The sequence below is a fragment of the Pelophylax lessonae genome (assembly GCF_965119305.1).
Source record: "Pelophylax lessonae genome assembly, chromosome: 4".
NCBI classification, from domain to species: Eukaryota; Metazoa; Chordata; class Amphibia; order Anura; family Ranidae; genus Pelophylax; species Pelophylax lessonae.
This window is the reverse complement of record NC_138771.1, coordinates 381,824,301-381,847,070: the sequence shown is the minus strand read 5'-3', so window position 1 is coordinate 381,847,070 and position 22,770 is coordinate 381,824,301. Positions and strand designations below refer to the sequence as shown.

Here is a 22,770-nt window from a genome sequence, read left to right as displayed (position 1 = left end):
AGTAGCCTTGCACACATCTTCCTGGGTCACCAATTGTTGCAGGAAGAGGTCAGCAGCGCTATGCCTGGATGCCCGCTCTTCTGCTGAAGACTCACTGGGATGTTCCTCCTCAGCAGAAAAGTATTAAATCCCCAGCCTCTGGAATTGCTTAAAGTCTAGGGCATGGGCTGGTTGCACTTGGGCCCAGTGCCAACACTTTGGTGGGCGATTTATCATCCATATCATCCTCTGATGGAAAGTCAATTGAATCTGTGACCGTGGTTGGGGAATGAAGATCGCTTCCTCTTCTCCCATACCTTTACATACCTTTATCCAGTGGCAGGACAGACGCATTCCTCCATCCAAGCTCGTCCTGTGCAGAAACCAGTTCATCAAGGCGAGTCAGCACTTGCTGCAATCGCCATAAGAACTCTGCATCCAAAACCGTGGGTGCAGGTGGGCAAAGCACACTATTACTGTGCCACATTGTTGATTCTTCAGTCAGGATTTCTGGACTGTCAGCTGGTACTTCTGGATATTCCCAGGCAAGGGGAGCCCAGGCCCGGCAATAAGCCTCCAGCTCCCACTCCTGAACAGCCAGAAACTCCAAATCTTCCAGTGTCCAGAACACTTCCGAGATGTTCAGGATCTCTTCTCTGTAATCCTTAATTTCCTCCAACCGCCACTCCAAATCGCTACCAAAGCCTGGGTGCTTGGCCAGCCTCTCTAATAACAGCCCCGGGCCGCTGTAGCAAAAGCCAACTGTTGGGCTGTCGCTCGCTGTCCCATGGGCACACTTGGGTTACATACCAGCAGAGGGCTCTGTAGCTCTCGTTCAACTGCATCTCCACCTGGACCAGCCTGCTTAACTCCGCTTTCCATTCCTTGTGCAGTTGTCTCACCAAAAACTGAATTTTTGTAAAATTCCTTTCTCTGAGACCTCTGACAGTCGCTGCCCCTCATATAGTCTTCAATGGGTATTGACCTCTTATCCACAGGAGTAAGCTAGGCAGAAGATTTTGTTAAAAAAAAAAAAAAAAAAAAAAAACTTTGCATAGACACACCTACAGGGGGCTGTCCCTCTGGTCCAATACCCCCAGCTAGCCTCATTCCCAATTCAGTTTGGTAGCAAGCAGTAGATAGTCCATGAACCCCAAAAGAGGGGCGAGGGCGGCGACTGTCAGAGGACTCCGAGAAAGGAATTTTACGGTAAGATTTTACAAAAATTCAGTTTTCTCTTACGTCCTCTGACAGTCACCACCCCTCATAGTCTTCACCAATGGGATGTCCCAAAGCAGTGTAGACATGAGGGGTGGAAAACGCAACCATCTCAAGGTAACGAAGCCCCCAAGGTCAGATAAAGGAACCTTATCCAAACCAGAAACGTAACCCACTGGGTAACAGGAAAGCTCAACAGGAGGGAACAAACCCAGGAAGATAAAATAACCTAGGGGGAAAAAAACCCCCACAGGAGGGGACCGGCTAAAAACGCCATGTCTCCCCCAAAGTACTGCCGCACCCAGAACTTTGCAGCCAAAGGAGGCATCGGTCGATGCCGAAACATCAAGTTAGTAAACTCTGTAAAGGTGTGCAGGGACGAGCAGGTGGCCGCATTGCACATCCGGGACACCGACGCCTGATGGTGAAAGACCCAAAACACACCCTCCTCTCCGAAGAGTGCGCCGTGACAGGGAAGGGCGGAACCCGATCCCTAGGCGAATAAGCCTGCATAATCGTCCGTCTGAACCAGACAGGAATGGTTGCCGCAGACGCAGCCATACCCTTCCGAGACCCTCAGGAAGGACAAAAAAAAGAGAATCCAACCTTCTGAAGGATTCAGTAGACAGGTAACCCTGATCGCCCTGACAACATCCAAGGAATGCAAGGCAAAACTCCATACGATTCGCACACAGCGAAAGCAAAACAATGTCCTCATGGAGATGGACATCAGACACCACCTTCGGAAAGAAGGAATGATGAGGTCGCAAAACCACCACCTCATCCCTATGAACCACCAGGTAGGGGGAGCGGCAAGATAGGACCGCCAACTCCGACACACTGCAAGCAGATGTGATCGCCACCAGAAAGGCAACTTTCCGTGACAGTGCAAGCAGAGGAAGCTCCCAAATTCAAGTCCCAAGGGGTTAAGGGCGCCCACCGAGAGGGCCAAATGACGCACCCCTTGAATAAAGGTGCGGATCAAAGAATATGACGCCAAAGGGCGCTGGAAAGAATGGCCAGCGCAGATAACTGACCCTCAACAGTGGGCAGTGCAAGACGTAGGTCCACACTGGATTGCAGGAAGGCTAACACCCTTGCCACCGAAAAGTAGCGAGGATGGAAACCCCGCGATTCGCACCAGGCGAAGCAAGCCTACCAGGTACGAAAATAAATCTTACCGGATGAGGCCTCCCTAGCTCTAAGCAAGGTAGGAGTGACCTCCAACGAGAGACCCCCGATCTCTTAAGATCTGGCTGTTTAACAGTCACGCCGTCAAGGGCAGCGACTAAAGCAGGATGGAAGAACAGCCTCGGAGACAACAGATCGTCTCGTAAAGGGGAGCCGCCAGGGAGGCTCGACGACCATTTGCATGACGTCCGCGTATCAAGACTGGCACGGCCAGTCCAGGTCCCCCACCAACCTCGGTTCCGAGACCTACCTGCGAAGGAACCATGACAACAACTGGATCGGGGGGGGGGGGAGGCATAAGTCAGGCGATACTGATTCCAAGGCACCACCCAGCACGTTTGAGGCGGCTGCCAGAGGATCGCGTGTTCTTGCCACGAGCCTTCCCACCTAGTTGTTTAGAGGAGGTGCGCCTCCGCACACAGTATCTGGAAAAAACCTCCGGGGATAGGGACCATTCCCCCTGGTCTGGGGTCTGGCGACTCCGATAGTCGACCTGCCAGTGTTCCATACCCGGAATGTGAACTGCCGAAATCGCCGAGACCCGCGTCTCGGTCCAAGGCAAAATTTCGGCCACTTCCTTGGCCACCCAGGCACACCGAGTGCCCCCTTGGTGATTGATGTACGCCACCGTAGTGGTGTAGTCCACCTGCACCCGCACAGGGTGGCCCTGAAGACGATCCCTCCAACGGAGCAAACAGTCTAATCATTCTCAGTTCCAAGTCCCAGGCATGTATCGGTAGGGAGGATTCCTCCTCCAACCAAGTGCCCTGGGCAGACAATTTGCCCAGAACGCCACGCTGGTGACCGTGGTGAGCACCTTTCAAAACAACGGCCGGAAGGATTTCCCTTCCATCAGAGCTGCAGACTGGAGCCACCACAGAAGGTCCGCTCTGACCCAGAGACTCAAAAGATATCCTCCTGTCCAATGACTGAGGATGCCTGTCCCACCTGGCTAGGATCTCCACTTGCAGAGATCGCGTGTGGAACTGTGCAAATGGGACCGCCTCGAAGGCTGACACCATCAACCCTAGGGACCGCATGCGGGTCCTGAGTGATGAGGATTCGTTGTCCCTGAGGGACCTGACCTCGTTCAGCAGAGTCCGGAGTATGTCCTCTGGCAGGAAAACTCTCGCATGGGCGGAGTCCAGGACCACTCCCAGATAAGGGAGACGAACAGAAAGGAGCAATGTCGAAACGCATCTTTGAGGATGATAAAAGCCAGGAATCTCCCGGGCTCAGAGAGCCCACCACCGATCAGAGGGATTCCATACGGAATGTTTGAACCCACACAAAGCGGTTTAGAAACTGTAGTTCCAGAATCGGACACACCTTGCCCTCATTTCAGGGCACCGTGAACAGATTCAAGTAAACACCCCCAAAAACCTGTCCCGATGTAACACCAGGACGATCACCCCCTGGGCGAGGAGATCCTGAACCGCCCGTTGGAGATCTTAGAAACGATCTGGGGTCAAATGAAGATTTGAGGGAAAGAATCTGTCTGCTGGGCGCGATCGAAATTCGATCTTGTACCCCGGCCGAATGAGTTCCTGAACCCATCTGTCCTGAATGGCGGAAGGGACTGCCGTGCCAGGGTGGGCGCTATCACCCAAAGCTGCTTCTGGCCACCAGAGGCCTGAATTAGTAATCGCCCATGTCATGTGCCTGAAAGGCACGAAAGGACCCCTGGTTAGGTTTAAAGGAAGGGTCCCGTTTACCGTGTGAAAAAAAAAAAAAAATAAAAAAACTTACCTTTGGACACATGGGGCAGCAGAGTGCTTTTTACAACCAAGTGACCCTTCAACAACCCATCCAGGGGATCCCCAAAAAGGCGATTCCCTGCATAAGGGATTTCAGACACCGTCTCCCTGGAAGTCTGGTCGGCCGACCAGCTTTACAGCCACACAAGGTGACGGATTATTACCGCGACAGCAAATAAGCGCAAGGCTAAAGGGGCCTCATCCAAGGCCGCATCACACAGGCATAAAAAAAAGGCCTGACAATGTGGTCCACCATCTCCAAAGTAGCAGGAGGGACGGAATCAGCCACAAGGGTGCGTCTGAGCACCTTAGTCCACTCCACCACAGCCTGAGAGACCATCACTGAGGCGAACATGGGCTTCAGCAAGGAACCTGCTACCACATAGGAGTGGCAGGCAAGATATTCCACCCGCCTAACCGCCGGGTCTCCAAGCACCAGATAAGCCTCCATGGGCACCAGTGGCCTTGTGTAATCTGGATACCGTGTGGACCACCGTAGAGGCCACAATCCAGTGCAAATCCGTTGGAGACGCACAGGGACAACGGTACGGAAACCGCTTAGGTACCACAAAGGTGCGCTTTAAATTGCGCCATTGTTCGTTCACCGTTTCGTGAAACTCAGCGGGACAGGGAAATACCTGAGCCGCTTTCTGGGTTTTCTGCGGGTCCCAAAATATGACCGCTTACCCGGCAGATGGGGCTCATCCTCTAAGTGTAACGTATGCGTAACAGCACTAAAGGGCAGACATAGCAGCTCTTTCTTTGGCCCACTCAGCGGGGGAATCATCCCCCTCATCGTCCTCCACCACCTCTCCCCGTCTGAATGAGAAGACAGACCCTTCAAGGGCCAAACAGTCCATGGAAACCATATCTAGCTCAGACAGAAGACTGAAACGGTCTGGGCCGTGTTCTAGCGGTCCGCTCAGACATCAACAGATCCACTGAGACGCCAAAGTCGCAAGTGCACAGTAAAGGGGCCCATTGTAGAGGATTCAGGCGTACCTGATCCCTCCACCAGAGCTGGGGGGAATTTGCTGTCCTGGGACTCCATACTCACTGATAAAAAAATGTGTATGGCGCTGGCCTATTAAGACAAGCGACAGCGGTGGTTCCACCGCGATACACCGCAATAATGACAAGGCTATAGTGCTAAGGCACCTATACAACGCTGCCAGCAAGGTAGTACCCCAAAAAAAATCGGCACAAAATCCCCCCAGAAGTGTTAACGCTCTCCCAGCACGATCGGATCGTCAGGATGAAGGAGATAGCGTCGCGCCGCTAGAGGCCCAACAGCGGCCTGATCTAACCAATAATGGCCGCCAATAGAAAGCAATGGGGAGGCTTGGTGAAAATGGCCGCCGAGCCCTGCATAAAACACAGTGCCACACACAAGATGGCGCCCGAAGGGCGCGAATTACACATAGAAAATGGCTGCTGACTGCCCTTCACTGAAGCCAGAGCTGACAGCCCACATCCAAAATGGCGGCCGCGCGAATGTCACAGCGCGGCGGCCCCCAATAACTACGTCTGTACCCCAAAGTGACACACTCCTAAGGGGCTCAGGGACCCCTGCACACCCCCCAAAGCGCGGTATGACCGGTAAGACCGCGCCCCAGCAGGGACCGTGAGGGAGACACAGGGACTACACGGACAGACCTGAGGGGAAGCACACAGACTAAATAGACTGCCATCCCCAGGAGACAGGGCCCCACACACACACCCCCAGCATACCAGGTCACAGACAGAGGGGGTAGCATGGTACTCACCGATCCATGCGATTTTGTGGGTGCCACGCTGCGACGGGAAGCCTCCCACCCCGGATGGTGGGGGTGCCGTCAACCAAAAACAGGATGTTTGCCACACATGGCGTATCCTTGCGAAGTGGCCACTTCCCGGGCTTCGTCCCCGAGGACAGGTCGTTTGCGAGGCCAGGGCATACGCATAGCCTGCTAAACGCTCGATGGCGGGCTGGGATTCCGTAAGGCTCTAGTACAACCAGTCTGATTCCCAGCTCCGCAAAAGCTATAGTCTTCACAAGTCTGACTAACTAAGCGCAGGAACAAATAAAGCTAGTAGTGCAAAGAAAAAGCACACTTAGCAGAAAATAAAATGTAATAAAACAGAGAAAAAAGGCTGAGAATGTAGACCCAGCACAGGGAAGCCTGCCTATACCTATCTAGGCAAAAGACAAACTGAATTGGGAATGAGGCTAGCCGGGGGTATTGGACCAGAGGGACAGCCCCCTGTAGGTGTGTCTATGCAAAGTTTTGTGTTTTTAACAAAATTTTCTGCCTAGCTTACTCCTGTGGATAAGAGGTCAATACCCATTGGTGAAGACTATATGAGGGGCGGCGACTGTCAGAGGACGTAAGAGCAAACACCATTCACACTTCGTACTGTGACTAGCGCTTCCTCCCAGAGTTCCAGTAGATTGAATCATACCATCCTAGCAGGACCTTCTCTGACACTGGTCCCCTGTGCTGTATCTGCATCTCTCACATCCTCTTCCATGGCGGCCGATATCTGTACCTCTCCTCTCCTGCTATCTGGACCTTGGATGCCGGTGGAGGTTTGGATGTCCCAGACTGCAGGAAGCATCTGACCGCTGCCACCAATGTAACGGAACCGCAACCTACACTGTTTGTGGGCTTCCGTCAGTATGCAGCTTCCTTCAGTCTTGAACATAGATATCAGATTTTCAGACCGATCCAAGCAGGATGGGGTGCCCTGGCAGGAGCCCCCACCAGGTACAGCCCATGTCTGGCAGGGGATAGTAGATCTCAACAGAAAAAAAGTCCAGGAGGAAAAAAAAATTGGGGGGGCGCATTTATACTACCTGGCACTGCCCATGGGTGTAGCCCCTGTAGGGGGCAGTATAACCCAATGGAATGACAGGAGCTGTGTCCATCAATGAACGAAAGAGAAACGTATGCTTCCTGTAATTATGCTATTCATAATTTATAATGAGGACTACAGGTCTCACTTTTCTATATATTTTAGCAGGTATAGGTTTCACCTGTTGTTGCTAATTGTTTCAAGTAATTGTTGTTGCTAATGCAACAATTATTGCAATCTTCAGGGTTCAAAGAATACCCCTGACTTCAAAGAGATCATATGTATAGCAAAGACACTGCCCTCGAAAAAACTGCTTTACTGGAATTATCCACTAGTAAACACTTCAAAAGCCTGTGTCAATTGCCCCAGTTTGAGCCTCTCCTGAAATCAAATGAACAGGTGCATTTGACCTGCTTTAACCACTTTAAGACCAGGCCTATGTGTTTACAAGCCAAAATCATTTTTTTTTGGTAGAAAACTACTTCGAACCCCCAAACATTTTTTTTAGCAGAGACCCTAGAGAATAAAATGGAGATCGTTGCAATATGTTTTATCACACCGTATTTGAGCAGCGGTCTTCCAAACGCAATTTTTTTGGGAAAAAAAATATTTTTGATTTAAAAAATAAGAAAACGGTAAAGTTAGCCTATTTTTTTTTTCCATATTGTGAAAGATAATGTTACGCCAAGTAAATAGATACCCAACATGTCATGCTTCAAAATTGCGCACGCTCGCTGAATGGCGACAAACATTGGTACTTAAAAATCCCCATAGGCAACATTTTTTAAATTTCTACAGGATACCAGCTTACACAGTTACAGAGGAGACGTAGGGCTAAAATTATTGATCTCGCTCCAACGATCGCAGCGATACCTCACATGTGTTGTTTGAACACCGTTTACATATGTGGGCGGGACTTGTGCATGCATTCGCTTCTGCGCACGAGCCAACGGGGACAGGGCGCTTTGATTTTTTTTTCTCTCCATTTTATTTATTTTTGGACAGTTAAAAAGAAAAAAAAAAAAAAAAATCATTTTTATTCCTATTAAAAGGAATAAAAAAATAGGCATGACAGGACCTCTTTATTGTGAGATCTGGGGTCAAGGCCATAGAGTCTAGTGGGGGCCACTTCCTGTCTGTGAGGTGCCGGGACCGGATAGTTATCCCCGCTGCCGGCGGGTCCGGTAAGCAGGGAAAACGGCCGGGACTAGGCGGGGGGACCGCTGGGACCACCATTATCTAAAAGCCAACTGTCCGCCATTTAAAAAAATGCCGGGGTTATGGCAGCTATCTGCTGCCATACCCCCGGTATTTAGTGTCAAACAAGCGACGTATATAGTCGTTGGGCTGACCGTAAAGTGGTTAAGCAAGGTTTGCATTTGCATAACATCCCAAAATTTGAGAATGCAAATTTTTTTTTTCTGAACAACTTTAGAACAGGCCCTTACATCACATAACCACAGTGCTTACTCTAGTGGTTAATCGCTACTGCGCAAATCAACATTTTCCCATAAGCAATGTGCTATTTTTGGGATAGCTAGTACAGCGAACATACAAATAGGCATTTAGTGAAGGAGCTGTCCTTTTCTCTGAGTTTTATTTTCCGAACCCTGTACCTCCCCAAACATGTAGGCAAATCAATAGTACAAATCACAAACCAAGACATAGGAGAGGGGGGGGGGAACAAATACACACCTGATTAAAATAGACTGAAAGAACTAAATAAAAAACATACCTATTAGCTTCTTCTCTTGAATAAATTTCACATTTGAAAGGACCTCCGTTGATAATTCAATTGCTTGGTTAAAGCCATTCTCTCCGCCATATGATATATCAACTAATTTCAAGACTTTAGATTGCAATCGCTAAAAAATAAACAGACTGTTATAAGCTTGCAATTATAAAACTTGAACGTTAATGCTGTATTTCACCACAATTTAACTTTGTTCATAGTGTGTTTTTCATAGGTTATGGGACTCAAAAACCGCATCAAAACATAAGGATGCGTTATTGATGCATTTTCAATGCATTTCAACAGGGAGTGGAGTTTTTTTTTTTTTTTTTAACACATTGACCAAGCAGAATTTACACCACCAGAATGGAAGCGTAACGCAGACCAGTGTGAAGACATACATAGAATTTAAAGGGATACATTTTTCTTGAGCTTTTCTTGCGTTAAAAAGGTGCCAATAATGGCCAACAATTCATATTCATTTAAATTAAAAAGTCAAATAGGATACAATTCTATATAAAATTACAATTCTATATAAAATTATAGTGTGTATTGTGTATATGTATGTATTGGAGGTGCACCGAATGAAAATTTTGGTGCCGAAAACACGTGAGAGAGAGATCGAGATAGCGAGATAGAGAGATGGAGAGATCGAGAAAGACAGAGAGAGAGAGAGAGAGAGAGAAAGAGCGATAGAGCGTTAGAGCGTTAGAGAGGAAGAGCGAGATAGAGAGAGAGAGACAGAGTTTAATACCAGAGTATAATGAGTTCCAGCAGCATGCTTGTAATCCAAAACACTCATATGAAAGCAAATTTTCACATAAGAAATAATGGAAACTCAGATGATTCGTTCCACAACCATTTATTGGCTTAAAGATATGCTGCTATCATATATAAAGTACATTACTGTACAGTATAAGCATGCCATCCCCTCTGTTAAATAACATTACAGTGGGGATCGAAAGTTTGGGCACCCCAGGTAAAAATTTGTATTAATGTGCATAAAGAAGCCAAGGAAAGATGAAAAAATCTCCAAAAGGCATCAAATTACAGATTAGACATTCTTATAATGTCAACAAAAGTTAAGATTTTATTTCCATCATTGCCACTTTCAAAATAACAAAACAAAAAAATGGCGTCTGCAAAAGTTTGGGCACCCTGCAGAGTTAATATCTTGTACTGCCCCCTTTGGCAAGTATCACAGCTTGTAAAAGCTTTATGTAGCCAGCCAAGAGTCTTTCAATTCTTGTTTGAGGTATCTTTGGCCATTCTTCCTTACAAAAGTCTTCCAGTTCTGAGATTTCTGGGCTGCCTGTCACGCACTGCTCTTTTAAGGTCTATCCATAGATTTTCAATTATGTTGAGGTCAGGAGATTGTGAAGGCCATGGCAAAACCTTCAGTTTACGCCTCTTGATGTAATCCGTGGATTTTGAGGTGCGTTTAGGATCATTATCCATTTGTAGAAGCCATCCTCTATTTAACTTCAGCTTTTTCACAGATGGCATCAAGTTACCATCCAAAATTTGCTGAAATTTTATTGAATCCATTTTTCCTTCTACTCGTGAGATGTTCCCTGTGCCACTGGCTGCAATACAACCTGAATACACTGAATTTCAAAAGAGCCAATTTCCCTAAACTGCGCTCGCTGCTAGAAAATATCAAATGGGATAGAACCCTGGGAACAAAGAACACGGAGGAAAAATGGGAGTGCTTCAAGAGCATACTTAACAAGGGGATTGACCAGTGCATTGCACAGGGAAATAAATTTAAAAGAGCAAAATTAAACCCTGGGTGGCTAAACTCCAACATAAAAATGTATATTAGAGCTAAAGAAAAGGCCTTCAAAAAATACAAGACTGAGGGGTCATTGGCAGCATTTAAGCACTACAAAGTGTAATAAGAAATGTAAAGACGAAATCAGGGCGGCTAAAATAGAACACAAGAGACATATAGCGGAGGAGAGTAAAAAGAACCCCAAGAAGTTCTTTAAGTATATAAACAGTAGGAAAGCGAGGCCAGAGCACATTGGCCCCATAAAAGATGATAAAGGAAAAATGGCCACAGAGGACAGAGAAAAGGCGGAAGTGTTAAATAATTTCTTTTCTTCAGTCTTCACAAAGGAATCGGGGGGCTTCACGAACCCCGCTTGTAAGGCCGAACTAAATAATACACCTCAGGAAGTGTCGACATGGCTAACAGAGGATAGACTTGGAGCTAAACTAGAGAAACTTAACATAAATAAATCCCCGGGACCGGATGGCTTGCACCCAAGGGTTCTTAATGAGCTCAGCCAGGTGATTGCCAGACCATTATTCTTGATCTTTAAGGATAGTTTACAGACGGGTATGGTGCCAGCTGATTGGAAAAAAGCCAACGTGGTACCAATATTTAAAAAGGGGCCGAGATATATATAGGTAACTATAGGCCGGTCAGCCTAACATCAGTAGTCTGCAAAATTTTGGAGGGGATGATAAGGGACCACATACAAGACTTTAGTAATGAATACGGTATTATAAGTAGTAATCAGCATGGATTCATGAAAAATCGTTCGTGCCAAACCAATCTATTAACCTTCTACGATGAAGTGAGCTGCCACTTAGATAAAGGTAAGCCTGTGGATGTGGTGTATCTGGACTTTGCAAAGGCCTTTGACACCGTTCCCCACAAACGCTTACTGTACAAACTAAGGAAGGTAGGTATGGACCATAAGGCGAGTACCTGGATAGAGAACTGGCTCCAGGGGAGAGTACAGAGGGTGGTGATTAATGGGGAGTACTCGGATTGGGCGGGTGTTGAAAGTGGGGTCCCCCAGGGTTCTGTCCTGGGACCAATCCTGTTTAATTTATTCATAAATGATCTGGAGGAGGGGATATCTAGTACAATCTCAGTATTTGCAGATGATACTAAATTAGGCATGCCAATATCTTCTACGCAGGATGTGGAAATCTTGCAAGCAGACCTGAACAAAATAACGGGGTGGGCAACTACATGGCAGATGAGGTTTAATGTAGAAAAAGGTAAAGTAATGCACTTGGGGGCCAGAAACCAGAAAGCAAGCTACTCACTAGGGGGGGGAACCTCTGGGTGAGTCTAGGATGGAAAGGGACCTGGGGGTACTGGTAGACAACAGGCTTGGCAGTGGCATGCAATGCCAAGCCGCCGCAAGCAAAGCCAACAGAATACTGGGTTGTATAAAAAAGGGGATTCACTCCAGAAATAAAGAGATTATTCTCCCTCTCTACAAGACTCTGGTCCGGCCACATCTGGAGTATGCTGTCCAGTTCTGGGCACCGGTCCTCAGGAAGGATGTGCTGGAACTGGAGAAAGTCCAGAGAAGGGCAACAAAAATAATTAGGGGAATGGAGGACATCAGCTATGAGGAAAGACTACAAGCACTGAACCTATTCTCTCTGGAGAAGAGACGATTGAGGGGGGATATGATATCAATGTACAAATACTGTACTGGTGACCCTAGCATAAGGAACAAACTATTCAGAGAAAGGAGATACAATAAGACACGTGGCCACTCACTAAAACTTGAGGAAAGGCGGTTTAACCTTAAAGTGCGTAAGGGGTTCTTCACTGTAAGAGCGGTAAGATGTGGAATTCTCTTCCACAAGCAGTCGTATCAGCGGGGAGCATTGATAGTTTCAAAAAACTATTGGATGGACACCTTAACCACCTCAATACAGGGCACTTAAACCCCCTTCCTTCCAAGACCAATTTTCAGCTTTTAGCGCTGTTGCAATTTGAATGACAATTGCGCGGTCATGCAACGCTGTACCTAAACCATATTTGTGTCATTTTTTCCCCACAAATAGAGCTTTCTTTTGGTGGTATTTAATCACCGTCAGGTTTTTTCTTTTTTGGTGCACAAATAAAAAAAGACTGAAAAGTTTGAAAAAAAAAAAAAAGTTTTTTTGTTTAGGTTATAAAATTTTGCAAATAGATATGTTTTTTCCTGCACTGATGAGCACTGATGATGCCGCACTGACAGGCACTGATGAGGAGACACTGATGGGGTGGCACTGATATGCAGCACTGATATGTGGCACTGATAGATAGCACTGATATGTAGCATTGGTGGGCACTGATAGGCAGCACTGATGGGCGGCACTGATAGTGGCACTGTTGGGCAGCAATGATCGGCACTGATGGGTGGCACTGATAGGCAGCACTGGTGGGCAATAATGGGCACTGGTGGATGGCAATAATGGCACTGGTGGGCAGCACTGATAGATGCCATTGGTGGGCAACACTGATAGGGAGGGCACTGGGGGGCTTTCTGAGCCCTGCTTGCCATCCCTGGTGGCCATAGTGGGCATCCCTGGTGGTCATGGGTGGGCACCCCTCCCCCCCCAGGGCTGCACTGGTAATCAATGTTCTGATTACCAGCACAGACCCCCCCTGTGATCAGTGAGTAATTAAGGACGTTCCGGAACGTCCATTCAGAAGGACGAGACTCCCGCCCGGCCGTATATATACTATGGCCGGGTGGGAGGTGGTTAAAGACCACAACATACAGGGGTATACAATGTACGGTTAAAAGCAAACACACACATCATAGGTTGAACTGGATGGACTGATGTCTTTTTTCAACCTCACTATGTAACTATGTAACCCCAAAGCATGATTGATCCACTTCCATGCTTAACAGTTGGACAGAGGTTGTTTTCATTAAATTCTGTGTCCCTTCTCCAAACGTACCTTTGCTCATTCCGGCCAAAAAGTTAAATTTTAACCTCATCGGTCCACAGAACTTGTTTCCAAAATGCATCAGGCTTGTAGGCTTGTCTATATGTTCATTTGCAAAGTTCAATCGCTGATTTTTGTGGTGACGTAGGAGGTTTTCTTCTGATGACTCTTTTATGAAGACCATATTTGTACAAGTATCTCTTTATAGTGTATTAGTGTACCACAAATCCAGTGTCTGCCAGATCTTTCTGGAGGGCTCGTGCAGTCAAACATGAGTTTTGAATTGTTTTTCTCACAATCCTGCGAGCTGTTCTGATATTTTTCTTGGTCTTCCAGATCTTGCTTTAACTTCCACTGTTCCTGATGACTGCCATTTCTTAATTACATTCCGAACAGAGGATATTGACATCTGAAAACGCTTTGCTTTCTTATAGCCTTCTCCAGCTTTGTGAGCGTCAACTATTTTCAGTTTTCTATACAACTGCTTAGAAGATGATGGTGCTGATTGTTGGGGCAAGGTAAGATGAGTCTGGGCATTTAAAACCTTTGAGATTGACATCACCTGGTCTTCCCAGACAATGATTGAGAACAATCCATGACACTGGCAGGTCTCAGCCTTGCACAGGGGGCAGTGCACGTTATAAATTCTGCAGGGTGCCCAAACTTTTGCAGACACCATTTATTTGTTTTCTGTAATTTTGAAAGTGTCAATGATGGAAATAAAATCTAACTTATGTTGACATATTATAAGAATGTCTAATCTGTAATTTGATGCCTTTTGGAGATTTTTTCCATCTTTCCTTGGCTTTATGCACATTAAATACAAATTTTTACCTGGGGTGCCCAAACTTTCGATCCCCACTGTATGTGTCCCTCTGTACTGTATATAAATATGCCAATTTATACTGTATCAGAGCGTCTGCTGGCGCTCGTGTGACTATGCTTCTCTCCTTCCCTCCACCCCGGATGTCAGTGGGAGTGATCAGCCCCACCCGCCGGGGAGAGCAGAGAGATGGGAGTCACATAAGTGGCAGGAGACTCTCTGAAACAGTAGAAATCAGCATCTTTTATATACAGTACAGGCATACAATGGTATGCTTATTCTGTACTAAACTGCTCGTATATCAAGACAATTTTTTTTTTTTAAAATGTAGATCGTCTTCAAAATACTTGTAAACCAGGTTACTCGCAAACCACGGTATTACTGTATACGTCATTTGCGGTTTCTGTGTTTTCGGATTTTTCATTTGGTGCACCTCTAATACATACATGTAAACAAACACATACATATATAGTCAAAAACTGTTGCAGCAGGTGGTGGGGTTAACCAAGTATGGTCCCATATAGCACAATAACTTTATGAAGAGCTAGCCAAACTACAACAGTGCCAGGGTTTCAAACTTTAGGGTGACGCATTGGTCATATTTTCAAAGATGGGACTTTGCTCCCATTTTCGGCCTTACAGGAAAAATTTGCCCTACATGCCTATATGCACTACTACTACTACATACAACTGAAGCATGCAGTTGGAGCTAAAGGGAATACAGGCACCTGGATTCAATAACTAACTTCAGCCTCAATCTGATTCAATCAGCTGAGTCTGCCAAGGGCTTAATTTTTCAATGTTATAGATTATTGAATGCCTTCCTGAATGCCTTCCTGAAAGATCATCCTATTTATGGGATAACATGTTGGAAGAGGATATTGGCTGGCTTTCCGGGGATAGGTGGGATGAGGCATTTTGATCTGTAGTTACTAGTTCCCATAAGGTCTCCCAGAGAGGTCTCAACTGTATCTTCTGGATATCTCAATATACCCACACAAACTTCACAAAACGGGGGTGCTCCCTGACCCATTGTGTTGAGTACCCCTTAACCGTAGGTGCTGTCTGCTGGTCATTCCTAGGGAGGCGATCCTGGAGGAGATGAAAGTAGCTTTTTTTTTTTAAGCCCACAAACTACTTTTGCAATTGTGGAAATCCCCTGACTCGCCATCTCTCAAACTTTGGGTGCCTTGTATGAGCGATACTCTATTCAAAAAACTGGATTTTTGTCTTACCGTGAAATCCTCGTCTCTGATGTTCATTGATGGACACAGCTCCATATCTTCTTTGACTCTGGATTATGCTGCTTCCCATAGGAGAAGGACTAGGTGGGAAAAAAAATAAAACTTGACTACACCCCCTAGGGCCGTCCTAGGGGGTATAATTCCACTTCCTGCTATAGGACTTCAGTTTGTAACAAGCAGTGTGTGAAGAATACATAACCAAACTCAACAGAGTGGTGGGTGCTGTGTCCGTCAATGAACATCAGAGAAAAGGATTTTACGGTAAGACAAAAACTCAGTTTTCTCTTTTGTTCATTGACGGACACAGCTCCATATCATCTTTGACTTTGGAGACGCCCCAAAGCAGTGTCAACATGAGGGGTGAAAAAAAAAAAAAAAAAAAAACACAGCAATGCACACAATTCCCAAAAAAGGGCTAAACCAGGAGCTCACCACCCTAAATACACCCTTAAGAGGCAGGAGCCTCTGCAACAGTGGCCTGCAAACCCTTTCGGCCCGAAAGCAGCATCTGCAGATGCTGGGACATCCACCTTCTAAAACTTGGTGAATGTATGAACAGAAGAATATGTAGCTGCCACTGCCACTGACGCCAGATGACGAAAGGACCAGGAGGCACTGAGCACCCTTGTAAAATACGCCTTAACAGGGAAAGGAGGATCTTGACCCTTAATGGAATAGGCCTGCACCACTGTCTGCCTGAGCCATCTGGAAATGGTCACAGCCCATGCGGTCTGCCCCTTACGAGAGCCATCCGTAAGGATGAACAAGGAATCGCCACCAGGAACACCACGATTGCCCAAACCACATCCAGAGAATGTAAAGCAATTTCTTTAGGGTGTTTCGGCTTAGGGCACAAGGAAGGCAACATAGTGTCTTCATGCAAGTGGAAACGTGAGACGACATTAGGAATGAATGACTGACAGGGACGTAGCACCACTTTGTCCCTGTGAATCACCAGGTAAGGTGACCAACAGGACAGTGCAGCCAATTCTGACACTCTGTGCAGACGTAAAAGCCACCAAACCCCCCCCCCCTCCCAGAGACTCACACCAAGAAATGTACACCCTCCAGACAGAGCTTCCTAGAAGTAGGTTTTCTAGATTTTAACAGTAGGAATCACCGAATCCGACAACCCTCTAGCCTTCAGTACCTGGCTTTCAAAAGCCAGGCTGTTAAGGCAGCAACAGTAAAGCAGGATGGAAGATCGGCCCTTGAGACAAGAGATCTTCTCCGAGAGTGAATACCCAAGGAACATCGGCTACTAACCTTTAAGAGACCTGTGTACCAAGACCAACGAGGCCAGTCTGGAGCCACCAGAATGACTGTAATCCCTCCTGCCTCGATTCTGCGCAGAAGCTGGAGTGCAGTAAAAGCATAAGATACTGACCCCAAGGGGCCACCAGAGTGAGCCATTCGCTGCAGGAGCATCAAAAAAATGGAGTCATCGGCAGGGCTCTCCCGCCTCCCTCCAGCCCATCGCCATAACACCCCACACCCACAACAGCCCGTGCACCCCGACGAGGGGGGGGGGGGTGTTAGTGCGGGCGACCAGTACAGGGGAACACTAGTGAGGGGGGGGTGGGGACCATGAGGGAAGGAAGGGCACAAAAGGGGCCTACCAACCCGAGGGAGGACCCGCATCTACCCCAAATATTTCCCCAGAGCAGAGGGGAAACTAAGCACCACAGAAACCGAGCACGCACCATTCCCGACAGTCCACTGCGCCATATTAGAATGGGGGTGCGCTGTGACTCTGGCCATGACCATCATCACGACCAGGGCTATGTGTCCTCGTGAGGTGTTTTACGCGTCAGCCAGCCCCCTTCCAGTGGGGCTATATCGCGGCCAATCTAGCATGGAGCCATTAGTTGGGCCACGCTCGCTGGCCAGACTGGGAAGACCGTAAGGATCTAGGATATCCAGTGCGTTGCCCAGTTCAGCAGTTGATTGCAGTTCTCACTGGAACAAAAAATTCCATTTAAAAAAGGGGAAAAAATGCCAGGACGGCAGATCGCAGCAGGGAACCAGGTTCTAATCCTGACTAGGCAGAAAACTAAAGTCCTTGAGCAGGAAATGTGAAGTATACCCCCTAGGACGGCCCCAGGGGCGTAGTCAAGTTTTGTTTCCACCTAGTCCTACTCCTATGGAGAGCAGCATAACCCAGATTCAAAGATATGGAGCTGTGTGCATCAATGAACAAAAGAGAAAAGGTATATCGATCAGCAGAGACTGCCAGGGCAATTACAGAAGTTGTGGGCACCATGGCTTGACCCTCCTGGCTTTGTGTGGGCACCATGGCTTGACCCTCCTGGCTTAAGTTCTGGGGAACTCGTTCAGATGCGAATACTACATGCCATGCTGGTTGATGAGAAAGTATCTGCTCTATTTCAAGTGATGACTGGCATCCAATGCTCCCTCTGTCTAATTTCACCGAAATGTTTAGAAAAAAAATAAAAAATTGGCCCTAGCTATGAACGCGAGTTAGGGACCTTAGATAGTAAGCTCCTTAAGGGCAGAGACACTGTAAATATACACAAGATTACCTAAAGTATTGGGGCGCCTGCCTTTATTAATGAGTTGGCCCACCCTTTGCACCTATAACAGCTTCAACTCTTCTAGGAAGGCGGTCCACAAGGTTTAGGTGTGTGTGGGAACGTTTGACTATTCCGACAAAGTTGTGTGCATTAAATTGTTCAAAATGTCTTGGTATGTTGACGCCTTAAGAATTCTCTTTACTGGATTACTGGAACTAAGTGGCCAGGCCCAGCCCTAACCCCAGAAAAACAACCCCACACCATAATCCCCCCTCCCCCCCAATGATTTATACCAGTGAACAAAGCAAGGTCCATAAAAGACAAGGATAAGAGTTTGAGGTGGAGGCACTTGACTGGCCTGCACAGAGTCTTGACCTCAACACGAAAGAACACCTTTGGATGAATTAGAGCAGAGACTGCAGGCCAGGCCTTCTTGTCCAACATCAGTGCCTGACCTCTCAAATGCACTTCTGGAAGAATGGTTAAACATTACCATAGACAAGCTCCCAAACCTGGTGGACAGCTTTCCCAGAAGAGTTGAAGCAGTTATTGCTGCAGAGTGTGGGCCAACTCAATATTGAACCCTACAGACCAAGACTGGGATGCCATCAAAGTTCATATGTGTGTGGAGGCAGGCATCCCAATACTTTCGGTAATATAGTGTGCACACGCACAATCTCCATGTGTCGCAAATGCATACACACCAATTTTTTTTATACAATTATACAGGAGGGACAAGGCCATTTATAGGCTGCAGGTGCCCCTGCAAGCTGAGAAAATCAATCAACTTGCATGTGATCACTATGTTCTAGCTGACAGAAATCACAACCACTAACTGGTTCCTGAAGCGGTCAGTGACTGTAGGCAGCCACCGAAAGTGTAAGCTGGTATCAGTCAAAGAAAGGTGTATTCCTTAACCACCTAACCTCAGAAAGGTTTACTACCCTTCCTGACCAGGCCATTTTTTGCGATACGGTACTGCTTTACTTCGACTGACATTTGAACGGTCGTGCGACACTATACCCAAATAAAATGGATGTCTTTTTCCCCACAAAAAGAGCTCTTTTTTGGTGGTATTTGATCACCTCAGCATTAATTTCTTGCGCTAGAAACAAAGAATATATACACACACACACATATATATACATACATACATACACTATATATATATATATATATATATACACACACACACACACACATACACACACACACACACACACACACACACACACAGTGCCTTGCGAAAGTATTCTGCCCCCTTGAACTTTACGACCTTTTGCCACATGTCAGGCTTCAAACAAAGATATAAAACTGTAATTTTTTTGTGAAGAAACAAGTGGGACACAATCATGAAGTGGAACGAAATTTATAAAAAAATTGGCCGTGCAAAATTATTCAGCCCCTTTACTTTCAGTGCAGCAAACTCTCCAGAAGTTCAGTGAGGATCTCTGGATGATCCAATGTTGACCTACATGACTAATGATAAATAGAATCCACCTGTGTGTAATCAAGTCTCCGTATAAATGCACCTGCACTGTGATAGTCTCAGAGGTCCGTTTAAAGCGCAGAGAGCATCATGAACAAGGAACACACCAGGCATGTCCGAGATACTGTTGGAGAAGTTTAAAGCCGGATTTGGATACAAAAAGATTTCCCAAGCTTTAACCACTTTACCCCCAGCCCTATTTCGGACACTTTTTGTTCACAAGTTAAAACCAGTATTTTTTCCTAGAAAACTACTTAGAACCCCTAAACATTATATATATTTTTTTAGCAAAGACTCTGGAGAATAAAATGTCGGTCATTGCAAAATTTTTTGTCACGCGGTATTTGCGCAGCGGTCTTTAAAACGCCATTTTTTTGGAAAAAATTTGAAAAATCACATTTCACTAATTTAAAAAAATACTAAACAGTAAAGTTAGCCCATTTTTTTTTGTATATTGTCAAAGAACATGTCACGCCGAGTAAATAGATACCAAACATGTTACGGTTTAAAATTGCGCCCCCCCCGTGGGATGGCGACAAACTACGGTCAATAGAGATCTCAATCTGCGACGCTTTAAATTTATTTAACGGTTACCAGTTTTGAGTTAGAGTATAGCTCTTTTTTTTAAATTATTGCCCACGCTCTGGCGATCGCGGCGATACCTCACATGTGTGGTTTGAACAGCGATTTCATTTGCGGCTCGACTTGCGTATACGTTTTTTTTTGTGCGCGAGCTAACGGTGACGGGGGCGGCTAAATTTTTTTTTTTTTCCTATTTATTTTTTCTTTTTTTTTAACTTTATTTCAGGTTTTTTTAAAAAAAAAAAAAAATCTTTTCACTTTTATTGCTGTCACAAGCAATGTAAACATCCCTTGTGACAGCAATATGTGTGACAGGTACACTTTATGGTGGGATCGAGGGTCTAAAAGACCCTAGACCCCTCCACTACACTTCCCTGTATGCAAAACGCCAAAAACGGCATTTTTGCATACAGCCGTTTTTTAAATCTGCCGCCTTTTGCGGCACAGTAACCCGGATGTGACGTCATGGACGCCGCCTCCGGGTTACGTCATCGGAGACCCGATCGATGCCGTTTCCGGCATTCATCGGGACTCCATCCAGCCGGCGGACGTGCCGGCTGGGTGCTCGGGGCTCCCGGTGGGACGGGAGCCCCGAGCAAAGCCGCGGAAGGCGGCGGGAGGGGGGGGGGGGGACGTCCCCTCCCGCCCCCCCCCCCGGGTAACGATCGAGCGGCTCCCGACGGAAAGCCGACCGCCGGCTTCAAACAACGGTACCGGGATGATGCCTCTAACCACTTTAACGACGTAGATCTACGTGGCTGGTCGTTAAGTGGTTAAACATCCCAAGGAGCACTGTGCAAGCGATAATATTGAAATGGGAGTATCAGACCACTGCAAATCTACGAAGACCTGGCCGTCCCTCTAAACTTTCAGCTCATACAAGGAGAAGACTGATCAGAGATGCAGCCAAAAGGCCCATGATCACTCTGGATGAACTGCAGAGATCTACAGCTGAGGTGGGAGACTGTCCATAGGACAACAATCAGTCGTATCTGCACAAATCTGGCCTTTATGGAAGAGTACTTCTATGTAATAAAGATTCAGCACTGAATTTTTGAGAAACAGTATATAGACCAGCAGCTAACACTTCAAGGGCAATCAGAACACCTTCAATATAATACGTGAACAGTAGTGCAGCGCAGTCATAAAATACTCTAGTAATGGATGACCCAAAACAGGACAGAGTCAGCAATAAGATTCACATTAATGAGGATATTAGTAATAATACGAGAGACAGTCCATAGCTTGAAGTGATGCAAGAGAGACCAGGTAAAGTCCACTTGTGGTTTGGTGAAAAAAACAATTAGTGTGACTTCCGTGCTCGCAATTTACCACCGCCAAACAATAGCTGCCTTTCACCTTAATATCGTGACCCTACAGGATCAAAACACATATCTCTCCCGTATTGGGGGGGGGGGGGGGGGGGGGTTGGTCCATCTGATCCACGGCCATAACCAGGAAGCAACAGCACGGTTCAGCACGCTGCAGGCTCTGCATACTGTCTTATGCTTTTATTATGTCGGATACCATGTAAGTGCAATACTTTTCTTCATGGGCTAATAAATTTGGCATACAGGAGAGCACTAGATCCCCTTTTCTTTCATTTCATATCCCGGAGTGTTGGTTATCCTTGACATTATACTGCGGCAAAGGATTGCTTTTTACAGCATCTGATGTGGGAGAGCTTGGAGCTGTGTTCCCTGAATAATTTGAGAGATGTGTGTTTTGGGCCTGCAGGGTCGCGATATTAAGGTGAGAGGCAGATATTGCTTGGTGGTGGGAAGTTGCGAGCACGGAAGTCACACTAATTGTTTTTTTCACCAAACCACAAGTGGACTTTACCTTTTCTCTCTTGCATCACTTCAAGCTATGGACTGTCTCTCGTATTATTACTAATATCATTAATGTGAATCTTATTGCTGACTCTGTCCTTTTTTGGGTCATCCATTACTAGAGAGTCTTTTATGACTGCACTGCACTACTGTTCACGCTTTATGGAAGAGTGGCAAGAAGAAAGCCATTTCTTAAAGATATACATAAAAAGTGTCATTTAAAGTTTGCCACAAGCCACCTGGGAGACACACCACAAGCCACCTGGGAGACACACCAAACATGTGGAAGAAGGTGCTCTGATCAGATGAAACCAAAATCAAACTTTTTGGCAACAATGCAAAACGTTGTTTGCCGTAAAAGCAACACAGCTCATCACCCTGAACACACCATCCCCACTGTCAAACATGGTGGTGGCAGCATCATGGTTTGGGCCTGCTTTTCTTCAGCAGGGACAGGGAAGATGGTTAAAATTGATGGGAAGATGGATGGAGCCAAATACAGGACCATTCTGGAAGAAAACCTGATGGAGTCTGCAAAAGACCAGAGACTGGGACGGAGATTTGTCTTCTAACAAGACAATGATCAAAAACAAAGCAAAATCTACAATGGAATGGTTCACAAATAAACATATCCAGGTTTTAGAATGGAATAGTAAGTCCAGACCTGAATCAATCGAGAATCTATGGAAAGAACTGAAAACTGCGGTTCACAAAACGCTCGCCATCCTACCTCACTGGGCTCAAGCTGCTTTGCAAGGAGGAATGGGCAAAAATTTCAGTCTCTCGATGTGCAAAACTGATAGAGACATACCTCAAGCGACTTACAGCTGTAATCACAGCAAAAGGTGGCGCTACAAG

The 22,770-nt window shown here is 46.4% G+C and overlaps 1 protein-coding gene across 1 annotated transcript in view; it reads right to left on the bottom strand.

Annotated features, from left to right (window-relative positions):
- Positions 1-22,770, bottom strand: part of ETF1 (eukaryotic translation termination factor 1) — a 157,723-nt gene that overhangs the window by 40,399 nt on the left and 94,554 nt on the right. Inside the window, exon 6 of the mRNA XM_082255326.1 lies at positions 8,716-8,845. Within this exon, the coding sequence (XP_082111452.1) occupies positions 8,716-8,845 (130 nt within the window). The remainder of the gene's footprint in view (positions 1-8,715; positions 8,846-22,770) is intronic.